Here is a 17,059-nt window from a genome sequence, read left to right as displayed (position 1 = left end):
CTTTTAATTTAGAACATCCACCCCCTCACCCTAAATAAATAAATCAATTCAATCTGTATCATAAAGGAACTATAAAGAAAGAGATATTTGCATTTAAGAATCATAAAAACGGTTGGTTTGTGTAATGTGAGTTCATTTTTTACTGCTGGATTGCAGTAATTATTCATGACTTAGCTTTGTTTGCTGTCTGTGTTTCTACTTTTTTCCTTTCAGTAGTTTGATATCTTGTCAGAGAGCATTTGCATATTTAAAAGTCACAAAAGCAGTTTCTAAGTGTATTTGTGTGCGTTTTTGTCATCCACACTGTGTGTATGAGAATGTCACCTCTCTTCTGTTTTCTTTCCTCCTCATCCTCAGTCCTCATTCTGCAGCCGGTGGAGCGGGATGACCTGAATGGCAAAACCCTGAAGATCACAGACTTTGGTCTGGCCAGAGAGTGGCACCAGACCACCAAGATGAGTGCAGCAGGGACCTACGCCTGGATGGCCCCGGAGGTCATCAAGCACTCCCTCTTCTCCAAGAGCAGCGACGTGTGGAGGTACTGCCCTTGCCTCTTTGTGTGTCACTGCACTTCCCTGGTTTACACATCGACAGATGTCTCCATGCAGCCTGTCAGGGCAGACGAATGGGGAACAGGGTGAATAACCAAAACACTATAAAAGCTGTCAGTGGACTTTCCAGCAAAGTGGCATCAGCACAGCGTCTGCAGCAGGACAGTGATCCCAAACACACAGCTAGAGTCATAAAAACCTCTGACGACCTACAACAGAGAGTGTAGCCTCCTCGGGCCTTGATCTCCACATAATGCAGTCAGTCTGGGGTTACATGTAGAAAGAGAAGATGGTGAGAAAGTCTAAACACACAGGAGCAATACAGGTAGATGCTCTTCTGCGCTACAGAAATGAAAGCTTTTAGGATGAATAGTGAGGTGGAGCTGGAGGTGGAGTTGAGGATGCTGAGATTTTCAATGGGAGTGACCAAGAGAGACAGGATTAGAAATGTGAGGAGCAAAAGAGGAAGACTTCAGAGAAGATGTAAGGATGTAGTGAAGAAGGTCATGCAGTGGGTTGGTGTGATTAGAGGAGAGGGCTGGTGAGATGGAGGCAGATGATCTACTGTGTTGGACCTCTAAAGGGAACGGTAAGAAGAAGAAGAGCAGGGAAGTATTTAGCAATTCCAAGTGTTCAGGTTGTTTATTTAATAACATGGCCTGTATATAAAAGATAGGCATCATCTGCAGGAAGTGATGCGTGATTGCAGAAGGAAGTCAGATTGACTGGAAATTATGACAACAGCAGATATTCTTCTGATGGTTTCAGTCACTAGTTTCATATTTTATTTGATATCACGTTCACGTGGTTTATACTGGGCCACTTTAATTTTATATTGTGACTGTTGTTTGCACTATATTTAGTGAATAACATTCTCCTTTATATTGCTGCATTATTGAACACAGAGCTATTTTACTTTCTAGAGGTATTTTCTGTATTGCACAACAGAAAGCTGTTTATTCTACGTTGTACTTATTGACACACATCCCACCCAGCCTGCTTTATCTTTTCTTTTTGACTAAACTTTTTTCTTTTGAGTAAATGACTAATTTGCTATGAATGTTAGATCCACAGCATGTTCTACACTTAAAAAAAAATTTAAACAGTCACCTTCATTTTTTTTAAGTTAGAATAGATTTAATGTTGATTTCTCATTTTTATCTCTCCTCATAGTTTTGGTGTGTTGCTCTGGGAGTTGCTAACTGGCGAGGTTCCGTACCGGGAGATAGATGCACTGGCGGTAGCTTACGGAGTCGCAATGAACAAGCTGACGCTTCCCGTCCCTTCAACCTGCCCTGAACCTTTTGCTCAACTACTGGGAGGTAAGAAGGCTGTTACCTGAACACAGCCTCAGTCAAGAATGTAATCAAAGTGATTTTTTTTTGTGTGTGTGTTTGTCACATATGTAATCACGGTTAGCTGAAGATGAAGGTATAGCTGCTCCAGCAGCCGCACTGAAAGCTGTTTGAAAATATGATTGGTTTGTTTCCGGCATGTTTTTGCATATGATCTGGATATTGTGTTTTGTAATGTGTCGCAGCGGTATTTCTGTTGGAGTTTGTGGTTAGATTAATAATATATTCATTTCCTGTCTTAAAAATTAGATTTTAAAACATGAAAAACACCCCCACAAATGGCAACGAAGGAGGTGGTAAGAGAGAAAAACTCAAAAAGTTTACAGGAAGTGGTTTCTGAAACTAAAAAAGTCCAAAATGATGATTATTATTATTGTATCGTCATCATCAAAAACCCATCCAGTTGGCAGTTTTTCCCCAAGCTTGTGGCAGTTTTTCCACTTCGCTCATGTACACGAACATATATGTTAATTTATCAGCTTACATTTTTTTAATCTTTATGATATCACTTTATATAGTGAGATGGCAAGAATCATAATCTTTATTAACACAGTAGCAATGAAAAATTGAACAATTGAGTTGCAATTCTCTCAGTGTAGAACGAAGAATAACATGAAAATAGAGTTGACAAAAAAAGAATAGAGATACAGATAAAGATAATATATATGTGTATGCCCGATCTAAATTGTATACAAAACAATGCCTGAACACAAGGTGACTCCTCAAGCTACTTTAATTTTCCGAGCTCCCTCAGAAATCTTTAAATTTCGGTCCTGCACATTAAATTTACCTGCGTTTACTTTGCTTTACTATTTCGACCTCACCTTGGAAAATGTTTAAGCTTTACTTTCACTTGCTGCTTTAGTTAGATTAGCAGATTAACAGCTGCACTTCAGAAACATACCTCCTAAAAAAAAGCAGATTTCACATAGGTGGGGGAAAATGTTTTTCTCAGACATTTCTGACTATATTAAGGAATATCTGAGTTTTCTGTCTTTAATAATCTCAGCGATTACTCGAGTTGTTTTTATTCATTGAATGACTTTAATATGTCTTCCTTTCTCCCTTGTCTCTCCTTATGACCTAGTAAAGCCCTAAAATGTTGCTGTGAATATGACCTTAAACTGTCACTGAAAATGCTGAAAAATTTTAAATAAGCCCACAGGCTGTTCACTATCCACTGACTTCAAGATCCTGTAACTTTTGAGGTTACTGTTGTTCATTTTAAAACAGTTTCTATCCCACATTTGGGAGATGAGAAGCAAACGCAGAGATAAAATAGACGACGCGTGTCTGGACGGTTTCATTAACTTACTTTTTATACATGCCTGAGCTCCCCCCGGGCCACATTTCTCCTTTTCACCTTGCAAATAATCGCTGTTAACAGTGGTGGAGTATTAACCGGCTCCTGTTTCAGAGTTCAGATCATCCGTGTTTAAACACACACTTGCTTTATATCTAAGCTGCCCTAATGTGCTTATTCCCAGGTTATGTGGATGGTTAAAGCTACAGGGCAGGTTAATGTAAAAGACAAAAAAAGAGAGAGAGATGTGTCTCAAACTGTCAGCACCACAGCACCAAACTTCCCTCCCACTCTGCTGCTTAAAGCTCCTTTCCCCCACTTCATCTTATCCAACTTCATCCGTTAATCTCCCCTTTGTCATCCCTCGCTACTCTCTACACTCTGTTTACTCCTGTCATCGGCTCACTTTCATCTCCTCTCCCGCCACATGGATTTTATGGTAATTTAGATCCATTAAAAAAATGAACGTCACCTGCTGCAGGCTGTATTTTTAGCCCCTATTTTTTTTCCATGTTTTCAATTTTCCACTGTTAGTGCTGCTCTTACGTTAATCTGTTGGACTTTTAGGAGACGGGTTGTGTGTTTGTAGTTAGACGTCGGAGAGGCAGTTATGTTATGTGGCAGATTATTGTAGGTGTGCGGCATGTTTCGGCAACACTGTCAGTCGGGGTTTGGCTCATGATGGTCGCCATATGCCGTCTCATCTCGCTTCCTTCCACGTCTCCTGTTGCTGCTTTGAGTGCCAGAAAGGGAAGAATTGTCCGAGCCAGCAATTCATGGCTAAGTCCTTTTTGTGCTGTACAAATAACCTGACCGCTGTATGATAGGCTAATAAACATTAACTGTCGATGGGGTAGAGGGCGAGTCTACTGAAATTATCTATGTGTCATTTTGTTAGACCTAAAAATCCATTTTTAGGTTTTATTGTGTGCTTGTTCATCCATCCAAACATCCCCAGGGCCATGGCGTGCTGGAGCTTATCCCAGCTGTCATAGGGTAGAAGGTGGTGTACACCCTGCACAGTCCGTCGCACAGCCACTGTCTGTCTTTCTAAAACTTGAAGGAAAAATTCAGACAAAATGAATATATAAATCTGATATGTAAACATATCTATCTATATCTAACTATCTGTATTATTTTTTATAGATTTTGCTGCATGCATTTATTCTGTACTGTCCACTTCCCAGTATAGGACAAAGCTAATTAGATAACAATCCATGTTTCCACGTTACAGAGACGCCAAATACCAACATTTTATTAAATAAATTAAAATAATAGGAAAAAAAACAGAAAACAGACTTAGTCTGAATTAGGACGTAGCTTTGTCAGAGCAAGATAGTGGCTCAGACACCTGAGAAAAAAAACAACAGGATCCTCTTTGCATCTACTAAAACTGGTGATTGTAATGAATTTCTTCGCATTCTGCGACTCTTCACGACCACTTTTGATCACAAGGCGATTGCACAGGTCTCCTGATAGGAGACGACCTTTCTGCAAACTGTCACAGTCCGAGTTGGACTAACTGCATTTACTCTCAAAGAGATTGTTGAAGGTCTGTAAATGTAAAGGGTTTTAAGCTATGGTGACATCTTCTCCAAGTATAACAGTGAGTCTTTGTCCATGAGCACAACTTGGGGGACTCGACTGAGCTGACTGCCAGGCTGGAAATGTAATAGTTAAATATGTAGACGGCTACAGATATGTGATTCTTGCTGACCTATCACAGTTAATTGCTGCATTATTAGAAACAGATTACATGTAATTGCCATAAAAAACTAAAGTGTGATAATATTATCTTGCTGGATAAAATAGATACTGACAGATTTGACTTTGAGGACATAATTTGCAGTTTAAAAAAGGTGATCATAATAAATGTTATTTGTGCTGTTGGGTGTCTCTAGCCCTTCCTGACTCAATCACTTCTTTTAACTTGCAAACAGCAGTATTTAAAATGCTTGGGATGTCTTTAAGCTTCTCCAAGTATAGGATTGATTTTAATTTGTAAGACTTCTACTACCATAATTCAGCATTTTAAAAATACATAGTTACGATTAGCTCAGTCCCTCCTTTAAAGTCTTTATTTTGGTAAACGTGGTAGAGAGGTTTTTCCAAGGACATTGTGTGAAAATATGTTTTGACATTAGATGCCTGATTACGTAAGACCACATTTGTTATGCCTTTAAAAAAATGTGTTTATGTATTTTTAAATGTTTCATATTTGAAATCTTTGAAATTTCTGTGACAATTTTACACTTAATTAAGAAAAAGTAGCGTCTGTTCAATTATTGCAAACACAACTTAAATGGCACTTTATTTCACGTGTGTCTGTAATTTTACGTTATAGTTATAACTCATGATTACAGCTGTGAAATCCATAATAAACAACAGATTCTTACTGTCTGCTGCTCCTCAGAGTGCTGGAGCCCGAACCCTCACGGCAGGCCGTCGTTCACCAGCATCCTGAGGCGACTGCTGGCCATCGAGCAGTCGGCCATGTTTCAGATGCCTCTGGAGTCCTTTCACTCCTTACAAGAAGACTGGAGGCTGGAGATCCAGCAGATGTTCGACGAGCTCAGGGCCAAAGAGAAGGTGAGAAATGGTCGATTTTTATAAAACATGTCTGCATATAAAAATACTTTAAAGCGCTCGTATGTGGGGCAGATCCTCTCTGTACTATAATGCTCAGTGTTGTGGTTAGAAGTCACATTGTACAAAGACAGAATGAGTAAATCAGAACTTTAGTTTCCAGCTAAAAGAAGAGCAAATGTCTCTTTTCTCCTGTTCTGAGCTGATTTATTCCGACAGAAGTGCTTTTATAAAAGTCACATTTCATACGGAGGTGAGAGGAATCTCACCCTGTCACATCTGTGCTGCTTCTGCAAATGAGAATTAAGTTAGCAGAGAACAAAATGCCAGAAAAGAGGTGTCAAAAGAGGTGCTGCGGTAAGCTCTTCATCTTCCCCTGCCTCTCTGCAGGAGCTGAGATCATGGGAGGAGGCGCTGGCCCGAGCAGCCGAGGAGCAGAAGGAGCAGGAGGAGCAGCTGAGGAAGAGGGAGCAGGAGCTGGCAGAGAGGGAGATCGACATTGTTGAGCGAGAGCTGAACATCATCATCCACCAGATGTACCAGGAAAAGCCCAGCGTCAAGAAGAGGAAGGGCCACTTCAAGAAGAGCCGATTACTGAAGCTGGGCAGAGACAGCAACTGTATCAGTCTGCCCTCTGGTGGGTGCACACAGGAATCACACCCGGACAGTTTTAATCTGGTGAATCAGGTGCACAAAGGTGGTATGATGTCACTTCCTGTGAGATGGGGTATTTTTAGGTGGAAAATTTAGGACACTGGCTGCATTTGAATATTCCTAAAAGAATGACCTCATATGTCCTTTCCCTAATCTTTGGGAGCTCGTTTCCGTCAGTGAAAACAAAGCGTTTCTGTCATCCATAAGTAAATACGTTTGGGTTATCTCCTCAAAATTTATACTCAGGTACTCAAAGTTATTGTCTCATCATCAAGTTATTTTTTCAGACGTTTAAGTATGTAAGTTGAAATTTTGACTCACGAATATAAAAGATAGTAATCACTTTTCCTTGATTTTGCTGGAAAACATCACAAAGGCAAAGAAAAAATTCATTTTTGATACTTTCCTTTGTGTTTGTTTTACCAAATCGTTTCATGTAGGCTAACAAGGACGTCCCAGTAAAAAATATCACTTCATTACTAAAGGTGGAAAGAAAAACCCGTCATATTACTTTGCTAATCCTAACGGCTGCATTTGGGACACAGTTAATGCGAAGTAACACTTTAGAAAGAAGCAGGTTTTATGAGAGCAGCCTTTCAGTTCAGATGTGTGTTTAACAAAGAGTGGTACATGGCATCCATCAAGTCATTGTCTTTACTGCTGGTCCTGGAGCTTACTGAGATATTACCAGTCTATCACCGGGCTAACACAAAGAGAAACAGCCATTCACTCTTACATTCACACGGCCAGTTTACAGTCAGCAGCTATCCTGACATGCATGTCTTTGTGTTTTTTCATTAGTTAACTCATCTTTGTCTTGAATCGCTTTTTATTTAACAAGTTTTAAGAAGGAAAACCAAACAGGTGGGATACTCCAAACATCACTCACAGCTATTTTTTTTTGTTAACCAGTGATGATCAATATTTTGAATAAATAACAGTCCTCTGATTACTTTGATTACAAGGTAAAGTGCCGGGACAGCTACAAGGATTTGATAGCCTAGCATCTTTCTCAGCATTAAACATATACTGTAACAAAATACTTGAATTTTACTGCACGATGGTCACAACGCAAACTCCTCCTCAGCTATTTCTGCGTTTATGTTTGGCTCTTTTTTCCCAATTGTGTTTCACTGTACTTTGTGTTATTATCTTTCTGTTTCCTGAGGCCTTGATATAATTTAGAGATATTTCCCCATGAATCTGTTTATATGCTTTAAAATTTCCGTCACTGCATTTCCTAGAATGACACTCTTCCAATATGGTGTTGCTGTTGAGCGAGTTGTAACCCAATAATAAGTAAAGTTAACTTAACTCTGCTTTTCAGTCAATTTATTATCCCTAAAGTGAGAGTAGGATGTAGGAAATCCAAAATATGTTCTCATGGCGTATTAAATCTCTAATACAATAGATGGGGAGGTGCCTCCTGCGTGCCTCCTTTTGATGTAATTTCTGTTTATCCTCAAAATCTGCGCCTTGTTTTGTGTGTGTTTCCAAATCCCCAGTTTGTTTGTGACTTCTTTGTCTATCAATCTCTCCTTTTGTCATGTAAATGATTCTCATATTCACTGTCTTTGCAGGCTTCGAGCATAAGATCACGGTGCAGGCATCGCCCAGCGTGGACAAGAGGAAGACCCAGGGGAGCGAGAGCACGACCCCGCCTGCCAGCCCTGGGGTCATACCCCGGCTGAGAGCTATCAGATGTGAGTGTTAACGTCAATAAGTCTAGTGAGGATATGGAACGGAGTTTATTGAATGTTTGCTGTGTTTTTCAGTGACGCCGAGTGATGGCAGTAAGACGTGGGGTCGCAGCGCTGTGTGTAAAAAGGAAGACCTGACGACCAATAAGAAGAAAGGACGCACCTGGGGCCCAAGCTCCACCCATCAGAAAGAGAGAGTGGGTGGCGAGGAAAAGTATGTCAACAGTTTTGCTCAAAGTTAAAGATTTAATTTGGCTTTGATAGTTTAGTATTTTCTCAGGTTTGTTTGAAGGGGGAGAAGTTTTTGACAGCACTGTGGAGTGACAGGCCGCTCTTACACAGTTTGATAAACTATGGATTTTGTGGTTAATAATTTCCAGCAACAGGCACAGAAAGTCACAGCTCTTTAATTTTGAACAGAAAGCTTTGTTTTCTGTAAAAACCTGATGAAACTGCAGTGTCAACACCTGCAGGATTATAAGGCCCACTGTCTGTTCACCTGCAGGCAAGAAAAAGGGGCTTCTTCAGATACTCGTCTGGATAACACACAGAAACAAAACCTTTAGATCAATATCTCATTACAGTGAGCGGAGAAGCCAGAAGCAGAGTAATCATCTTCGTTTTGTATGAATCGTGTCCTCAAGTGGCATCGACCCGACCGGTTTATGTCCCTTTTTCGTTTAAAAAATGTTATTTTTCACAGCATCTGTTGCCTCTGATAATATATTTAAAAAATTGGAGTCTTGATGTCCTGCCAGTGTAATTCAAATTCCCTGTTTGCAGGTTGAAGTCTCTCGCAGAGGGAAGCAAAGTTTGGTCATCCAGCGCGCCAAATCTGGGCAAGTCTCCCAAACATGCCCCGATGACTGCTGGCTTCTCCAGCCTGAATGAAATGGGTGAGTCTTTTCATTTCACTGTGCGTTCTGCCTCATTCACACAATCACAAGTGTGAGTTTAATCAATTCTCTGTCTTTTACAGAGGAATGCAGTGAGTTTGAGGAATCGCCAGGCTCCTTGCTGCCCTCGGAGTCGAGCAGTAACGGGGCCATGGAGGACTCGGGTTCCCTGTGGAGCAGCCTGGGGCCCAACATGGTGCCCGCTGTTGGGAATATGGGCTCCTGTCAGGCGGTTGGAGGCCTGGGAACGGGCGTGAGCTACCAGGACTCGCTTCGTCGCTGCAGTCAGAGGAAGAAGAGCGATATATTCCTGCTGGGTTGCGCCTCTCTGCTCGCCTCGGTGGGTCTCGGACAAGACTTGCTACAGCTGGGAAAACAGCAGGTAGGAAACCCTGAAACTGGGAGAGATACGGTTGAACTCTGGAGCAAGATTAAAGCCATGTTGCACGAGGAAGGAGATTTTTCTTCATTTGACATTTGGATTTTTTTTTTTTTTTGCTGCATTTAGAGAATAAAATCGAAAGGTCAAGGGTGGCTTTGATCTTGAAATGTCGAGTTTGGTCTCGACATTTAGTTTTTATTCCTCAAACCCCCACAATGAATTTTTTTTTTACTTAATACATCTTCATAAGATATGATTCATGGTTTTATATTCAGAAGATTTTATTATGCTTTTTTGCTATTCAAGGCAGTTCGATTGTGAGCGTGTGAAATGTTATTGTGCTAATCCTGTTTATTTGTGTATATCTTTGTGTTTTAATGTCCTGCTTGGAGACACAATCTCTCTTACACAATAACAGACGTGTTCATTCATACACGCATGATTCCACTTTATTAAATACATGGCCTCTCCACATAAACAGCCTCCTCCTGCAGACGGTTTATTACCTATTAATATAAAATCAGTGCCTGGCAGAGATCATGTCTCAGAATCTATGATACCAGGACTCCTCAGACTCATTTGAATCATTTATGAAGGATAAACCAGCATGAACAAGCCCTCATATTATCAGTGAGAAATGTGGGATGCTGCTGAGTCAGACCTGATCTTTTGTATTGAGTCAAACATGTTTCCTATTAAAGTACAGGTCGACAATATTATTACTTTATGGTCCTGTGAAAAAGACTCTTTGCAGTCCCGAAAGTTGAGAATACTTTTACTACTTCCAGAGGAATTAAGAGGGTCAGTAGGAACCAGGTGCTGATAATCAAATTCACTTGATTAAATAATCATCGGCAAGTTTGAGCACCTCTATAAAAGAAGATGCTTTGGCATTCTGCATATCTGGAGCATTTAGCTGTGTGTTAAAATAATGGCACAAACTTCCTAGGAGTGATAATCTTAGAAAGTTCAAGTTGCGGTTGAACAAACCACAAGAACCTTGGACAAAATGCTGCATTGATCCACCCAAAGGTGGCCAGACATCAACCTGACTGAAATGCTGTCAGAGGAACTTAAGAGAGCTTATGAGAAGCAAAGACAGTGGGCCAAAATGTTGTTCTTTGCAGGTCACATTGTAGCAGCTGAATTGTTAAACTTATGTGAATGGTGTGTGTTTTCTCAGAATGAGAGTAAAGCTCAGCACGTTTTCGTGATCTAATGTTCTCTTCAGGTGCTTCAGGATGAGCAGGACCTCCGAGAGGAGCAGCGTAAGAAGAAGGATGGTCTCTTCCAGCGGACGGGACGTTTCCGTCGCAGCACCTCTCCACCCAGCCGAAACCTCTCTCTGTCTCTCTCCAGACACCACGACTCCACGCTTCCCTGCTTGGACCCTTCTCCCTCTGTAACTCTGCTCTCTTTGTCCTCTCTGTCGGACTGCAACTCCACCAAGTCCCTCCTCCCCTCTGACCCAGACGATTATCCCCTCACCCCGATGACTGGGGTCAGAACACCGGCGGCGCCCCCAGCGCCTGCCCTCAACCCACTGTTGGACCTGCGGGCCGAGAGCTTCAAGAAGGAGCCCAACCAGTCGCTCACGCCCACCCATGTATCTGCAGCCATGGCCATGAACCGAGGACACAGACGCACCCCTTCAGATGGGGCGATACGACCCAGAGCCCAAACTCTGGGACACCACAGGACGCCGTCAGACGGGAGCATGCCCATGCCTCCTCCACCGCACATCACAACAAACAAAGGTACGGGACTCAAATCTAGTCTAACTTGTCATGAGAATCAGAGTATTTTATTAATCCCAGGGATTAAAGTGCTTAAAAGTAAATGTTAAAAATCAGGCACTCCATTCATCGTGCAGTATGTTAAAATAACACTCCAAAGTTAAATAAATCCAAAGATAATACAAACAGGTTATTATACGTGTATACAGTCCACGTGTCACAGGTAGGAATGACCTCCTGTGGTGTTCTGTGGTGTGTCATGGTCGAATGAGTCTTTTTCTAAAAGTGCTCTTGTGGCTGTTCAGCACATCATGGAGACCCTGTGAAGGATTTTCCAGAATAGCTGTACAGAACAACTTCCTCAGCTCCTTCTTCCTCCATCTCACCCTACCCACCATTAAAATCTACTTTTCCTCATGGTGTTGCCTCTCTTAATCAGATTATCGGTAATGTTTATTATATCACAGTGCATTTAAGGTTTTTCAGTGCTTCGTTTTGCATTAGTATTGTCCATGATTATTTGCCAGCCTTCAGGATTATCGTTCATTAAGTTTTTACTTCAGGTCAGCTGGAATAGGCCCCCAACACAAAATCCATCCATCCAGCCTAACCCAGCTGTCCAATGGCAAGAGGTGGGGTAAACTCAATCTGCCAATCTGCTGCTGAGGATGACAACATGCTGTCATGATGTTAAATTTGCATTTTGAAGTCCAGCTTCTGGACATTGTAGTTTCAGCGGCGCAGATGTCTGCTGTACCATTGTCAGTTCTCCTTCACGCCTTTGCTGCAATTAGGAAAAGGAGGTTTGACTTACACTTCAGGTAGTTTCTGCACTTCCTGTGCCACGCCTGTGTTCACTTATTATGTGGTCTTCTCAGTATTTATACCTGCAGCTCTTCCACTTGCCAGCTCTCTAGCCGTACTCTTATGTTTCCTAGTTTTCCCTCTTTATTGTTTTATTATTTCTTTGTGTACTCTTACTTTATGTTGGACTTTTCGCTGCAGTATGCATACTAAGATGACCCCCGGTGTTGAATGTAATTGTAATATTTGCTTATACCTTGCAGTACTTACATCTTACAAACTTTCCTAAAGTAAAAGATGTGAGGCAACATAAATTATACACAAATTTACAGTTAGTGGGCTAACATATGCAAAACATTGCCTCATTATCTGATCTACAGCTGCAGCTGCTGAATATTTTCTAGTGAGTTAGTCCGCAGATGATTTTTCTCACTTAATTGCTTAGTGCATAAAATGTGAGACGGAGATTTGATGCAAAACATCCGTTTTGAGCTTCAGCCCACAGGCATTTATTTTACTACACACTTGCGTATCTGAGCAGCTTAAACCACGAAGTGTTTGCTTGAAACATGACACACCTCTGTTATTATTCTTAGGTATGCAGGACAAGCTGGATATCCCCCGGCTACCTGAACCTGCCATTATCTACCCTCACCGGCGTAAAGCTCCCGCTCCACCCATCCCCGACCCGGATCCTCACAGCCTCATCAGCCCCCTGGAGAGGCCCAAGACGCTGGAGTTTGCCCCCCGACCGAGGCCAACGCCATCCCGGGTAAGACCTGATCCCTGGAAGCTGGGCTCTCTCTCCCGGACCCTGAGCTCATCGCCGGGCAGCAGCTGCGACAGCCCCCTTGGCTCAGGGGACAGCAGCGCTAGTGCGGCGCGACCCAACCTGATGGACATGGACATGGAGGGCCAGAATCTGGACCACACTGTTCCTCTGTGCGGGCAGCTACAGCCTGCCACCCTATGTGGGCAGCAGTACTCGTAGTAAAAATCAAAGAATAAACGAACATTTTAAGGTTTGTTTTTTTTTCTTTTGCATTCAGACCTGTTCCAGGACATGACAGCTTGGGCCAAACAAGGAACGCCTACTGATGTCTGATCCGAGCAAAGTGCACTCTCACCGAAGTTTGCAAAAACATCCCACTTCTTGTCTTGTTGTTTTAAGGACCCTCATGCAACTCACCTCACTTGTGTGCCCTAATAAGGTGTTAAACCCTTACAGAAAGCCATTCGCTGATAGTGCTCACTAATCCGCACGACACTGAGGGTCCAAGAGGCCTTTTTAACAGCCTTGTAGTGTGTCCAGTCCCACTTTACCTTTCTTTTCCTGCCCAGAAAGGCCATCTCTACCTGCTTCCTGGTGCCCTACGACCAGGCTACAATTCCTCAAAAGCCATTCGAGTACTCAAACAGCCGTTCTGTGACTTCACTAACTGCTCATTTCAATCCATCTGCTTGTGCTTTTGCCCGTCTGCATAGCTTTCCACTTTCTGCTTGCATGTTTCTTCTCTGAAGGCGGAGCATTTTCATTATTTAAAAAAAAAAAAGAGGCGCTGATATTGTGAAAATCGTGTGTCCTTGTTCCTTTTTTGCACACTGTTTGTCATGCCAGTGCACAAACAAGCCCTATAAAATCAGCTCCACCTTCTTCATCCTCACACGTGTCATCTGTCGTCCTCTTCTCTCCCAGACTCGAGATTGGAAAAAGCCTTTTTCTCACTGGTGGTGTATATCCTCAGCCTTGTAAGGTAAAAATTTAAAAAAAATCAGAGTTTATTTTCTCAGTGCTTGCACCATCCCTGCTGCAGCCTGTTAGCAAAAATGTTTTTCTATTGGTCCAGCAGCCCCGGTGTGCATCTCTGTGTGTGAATGTGTACATATACATATATATATGTATATGTATGTATTACTGTACACGTGTGGATTAAGGAGATACGCCTGTTTCTGTGTGCTGGTGCTTTTTCAGTGCATGTCATTTCACATGTGAACGGTTTTTCACTTCTTTAAAATGAGACCACTGGTTGCCACACATCTGTTCCTCTCTTCCGTCTTTTTAAAAAACTTTTTATGGAGACATTCCTTACATACCGACAGTCTGGTCCCATCCTGCTCACGCCACTGAAACGGACACAAAGTAGAAAGCGCTGACAGAAGCCCGCCACTCGATTCCAAACTTCACCTTCTCTCTTTTTCATCTGCTGTGTTCGATGTCACCTGCACTTTAAGTTGGGCAACTGGTGGACCAGCTCGGCACAAAGTGCTCCCGTCATGGCTGACAAATCAACTTTTATCTCCGGAGTAGTTTTTGAACAGAGGACGGTTCATCCTGGCTACAGATGTTATTACTTGACTGTGCAGATTTCTTTGTGTGTGTGTGTGTGTGTGTGTGTGTGTGTGTGAGTACGTGTGTGTGTGTGTGCGCGCATGTTTATTATTTGTATGGGATGATGACAATCCCACTGGTTGAAGGGTGAGCCCAAACTCCCGTTGTGTGGTTAAGAACACTGAGTATTTATTAAATGTATTGTTATTATGGAAAAGGGTTAATTATGATTGCGATGCTCTTCCTGGGATATCTGTATATATTTGTTTAGTATAAAATGAAAAACCAAGGAAAACCTGGGAAGCTGAAACATCCATGTTATCTTCGGTCTCAACCTGTGACGTTTCTACGGTTCAATGATGAGTAAATGTGAAACGAATGAGAGACAATAAAATAAAAACAAACAAAGATGCTTCAGTGTCACGACTGCATCTGGTTTTGTTATTGTCACGAAGTCACAGACTTTCAGATGAAGAAGTAGAACTGAAAGCATCGGGCTCAGTTCACCCCAAAATAAAACATGCATGTTATTGTTCCCGCGGTTCTGTTTATCCTTCTCAATGGTTCTGGTGTGAAATATAAGCTAATGAGCTTCAGAGATGCCTGTTGCAGTGCTGTGAAAAGGCATTTGCCACCTTCCTGGTTTCATAGGTTTCACTTTTTGCATATTTGTCACACTTAAATGTTTCAGATCATCAAACACATGTTCATTCTAATCAAAGATAACCTGAGTGAATACAAAATGCAGTTTATAAATGAAAACTTCATTTATTAATGGGGGAAAAAAGTTATCCAGACCTTTTTACTTTTTCACTTTCTGTGAGTGCTGTAGATGTGCACTCACCATGAGACGCTCAAAAAGCCCCAAACTGTTAGATATAGTGTTGGAGGCTGGTTTTCAATGTAACCTGTGTTTCAGTCTTTTCAGTGAAAAGTCAGCAGTCTTCTATCGACAAGACAAATAGACAAGTTAGACGTGCCGTTTTCCTTCTTAAAATGTAGCAGAGGTGACGGAGGGCATCATTAAAGGACCTCTAAAGTTGGTCTTGGTTATGTCACACTGCTGCTGTCTCACGTTTCACACTGGTGGGAGCTTCCACTCCTGACAGCAGCAGAGACAAAGGCGCCTGTAGCAGCAGGCAAACTCCTCTAGGTGTCACCACTGTGCCCTATGATGTCATTTCTTTCCCATGCCTGCTGTTTTTCTCCCGTTGTTCCTTCCTGACACTGCAGCTGCGCTGGATGATGGCACGTGAATGTGTTAGCGTGCATTTTAGCACAGTTAACAAAAACTTACAGGTGTAATAAATAAATTATCAACATGTGAACAAAATGTGAGATTTGAGCCGCAACCTTGCAATGTAAAGATGGTTCAAACGCGGTGCATACAGATGTTACACACACACACACACACACACACACGTACGTCCTCTCCTGCTGTGTCTGTCAGTATGACCGCCTATCAAACACCCTTTCAGACGCCAGCCAGTTACCTAGCAACCCCTCTTCACTTCCATGGTGATGCTATTAAAAGCAACAACACACATTCACACGCACACGAAAAAAATGGACGATGAGCCTGAAAATGAAGTGAAGAGCAGAGAGAGTGGCGATAAAGTGACAGCAGAGAGGGTTCAACACGCTGAACATCACGTCTGGTTCACACACACACACACACACACAAACACACACACACACACACACACGTCATCTGTCTTTTGTCTTGTTGTGATGAGACTCTCATGTTTGCCACCTTCTTTGTTTTTCCCCTCAACACATATTTTCACCATATTTCTTATTTTTTATGCCACAGTCCGCCCCTTCTCGTGTCCCTGCAGACATATTTCACGGGCAGTAGGTTGGGTCAGGTGGTGACAGTGTTGAGGGGAGGACAGAGAGCAAAAAGAGGCAGGCATGGAGTGTGTGTGAGTGTGTTTTCTGTTCACTTTCAAAGTGAACAACTAACCAGATTGCCTGCCAGTTGGTGTGTCGTCAGATCTGCAGAAGGACTCACTTTATTATTTTTATTTTTTTAAAACTGAATCTTCATCAGAACATTAAACCACTAATGAAGATGAAGATTCAGATGATGTAGTCTGATTCAAAGGTGGAAAATTCTGCAGAAATATTACCGTCCTCTACTGAAAAGCACCCCCCCCCCCCCCCAAAAAAAAAAAAAGAAAAAGAAAAAGAAAGAAACTAATAAAAGAACCTATCGATATCAGAGAACTGAGTAATATCTAATAACCACAACATACCAGCCTTGTCACATTAGCTTAATTTTCCCGTGGACCTCGATGTGTTGTGTTGGTTGACAAAGCTTTAAAAGAAATCGAGCTAAGTTTACTTCTTATGTAGTGTGTGAAGCATTCCTGTGTCTGACTGGAGGGGCTGATCCAGTGGTTTGTTTTGTTTTGGGGTTTGAATATTTAGAGAATATACTTGATTTTGGGTTTCTGTTTAGGGTTCCTTGTTGCTCTAGTGTCTCGAAGGTCATGTTTTTTAATTTTAATTTTGAGCATTAGTTTTAGTTCTTATTGTACAGTTTAAATTCTGGTCCTTGAATTGTGTGCACATGGTTTAGTTGCCTCAGTGTTTCCCTCTCTGTTACTCCCTCCGTCTCATCCTTCAGTGTTTATGTCCTCCAATATTGTCCGTGTCTTCAGTTTTGATCCTCTCCTCATCCTTCCCATCACCCTCGGGGTAACCTTTATTTTCCTCTCTCTCTTTGCTTCCATCATGCTCTGTCACATCTTCTTACCA

General features: G+C 42.0%; 1 protein-coding gene across 1 annotated transcript in view; it reads left to right on the top strand.

The window, feature by feature from the left end:
- Positions 1–14,908, top strand: part of map3k10 (mitogen-activated protein kinase kinase kinase 10) — a 44,582-nt gene extending 29,674 nt beyond the window's left edge. Inside the window, exons 2-11 of the mRNA XM_006795349.3 lie at positions 358–538; positions 1,725–1,873; positions 5,623–5,798; positions 6,186–6,432; positions 8,030–8,152; positions 8,225–8,363; positions 8,933–9,045; positions 9,129–9,427; positions 10,659–11,184; positions 12,564–14,908. Of these exons, the coding sequence (XP_006795412.2) occupies positions 358–538; positions 1,725–1,873; positions 5,623–5,798; positions 6,186–6,432; positions 8,030–8,152; positions 8,225–8,363; positions 8,933–9,045; positions 9,129–9,427; positions 10,659–11,184; positions 12,564–12,958 (2,348 nt within the window). The 3' untranslated portion in view covers positions 12,959–14,908. The remainder of the gene's footprint in view (positions 1–357; positions 539–1,724; positions 1,874–5,622; positions 5,799–6,185; positions 6,433–8,029; positions 8,153–8,224; positions 8,364–8,932; positions 9,046–9,128; positions 9,428–10,658; positions 11,185–12,563) is intronic.
- Positions 14,909–17,059: the final 2,151 nt, after the last annotated feature.

This window comes from Neolamprologus brichardi, chromosome 14, assembly GCF_056152115.1.
Source record: "Neolamprologus brichardi isolate AB-2024 chromosome 14, ASM5615211v1, whole genome shotgun sequence".
Classification (NCBI taxonomy): domain Eukaryota; kingdom Metazoa; phylum Chordata; class Actinopteri; order Cichliformes; family Cichlidae; genus Neolamprologus; species Neolamprologus brichardi.
This window is presented reverse-complemented; position numbering and strand designations above follow the sequence as displayed.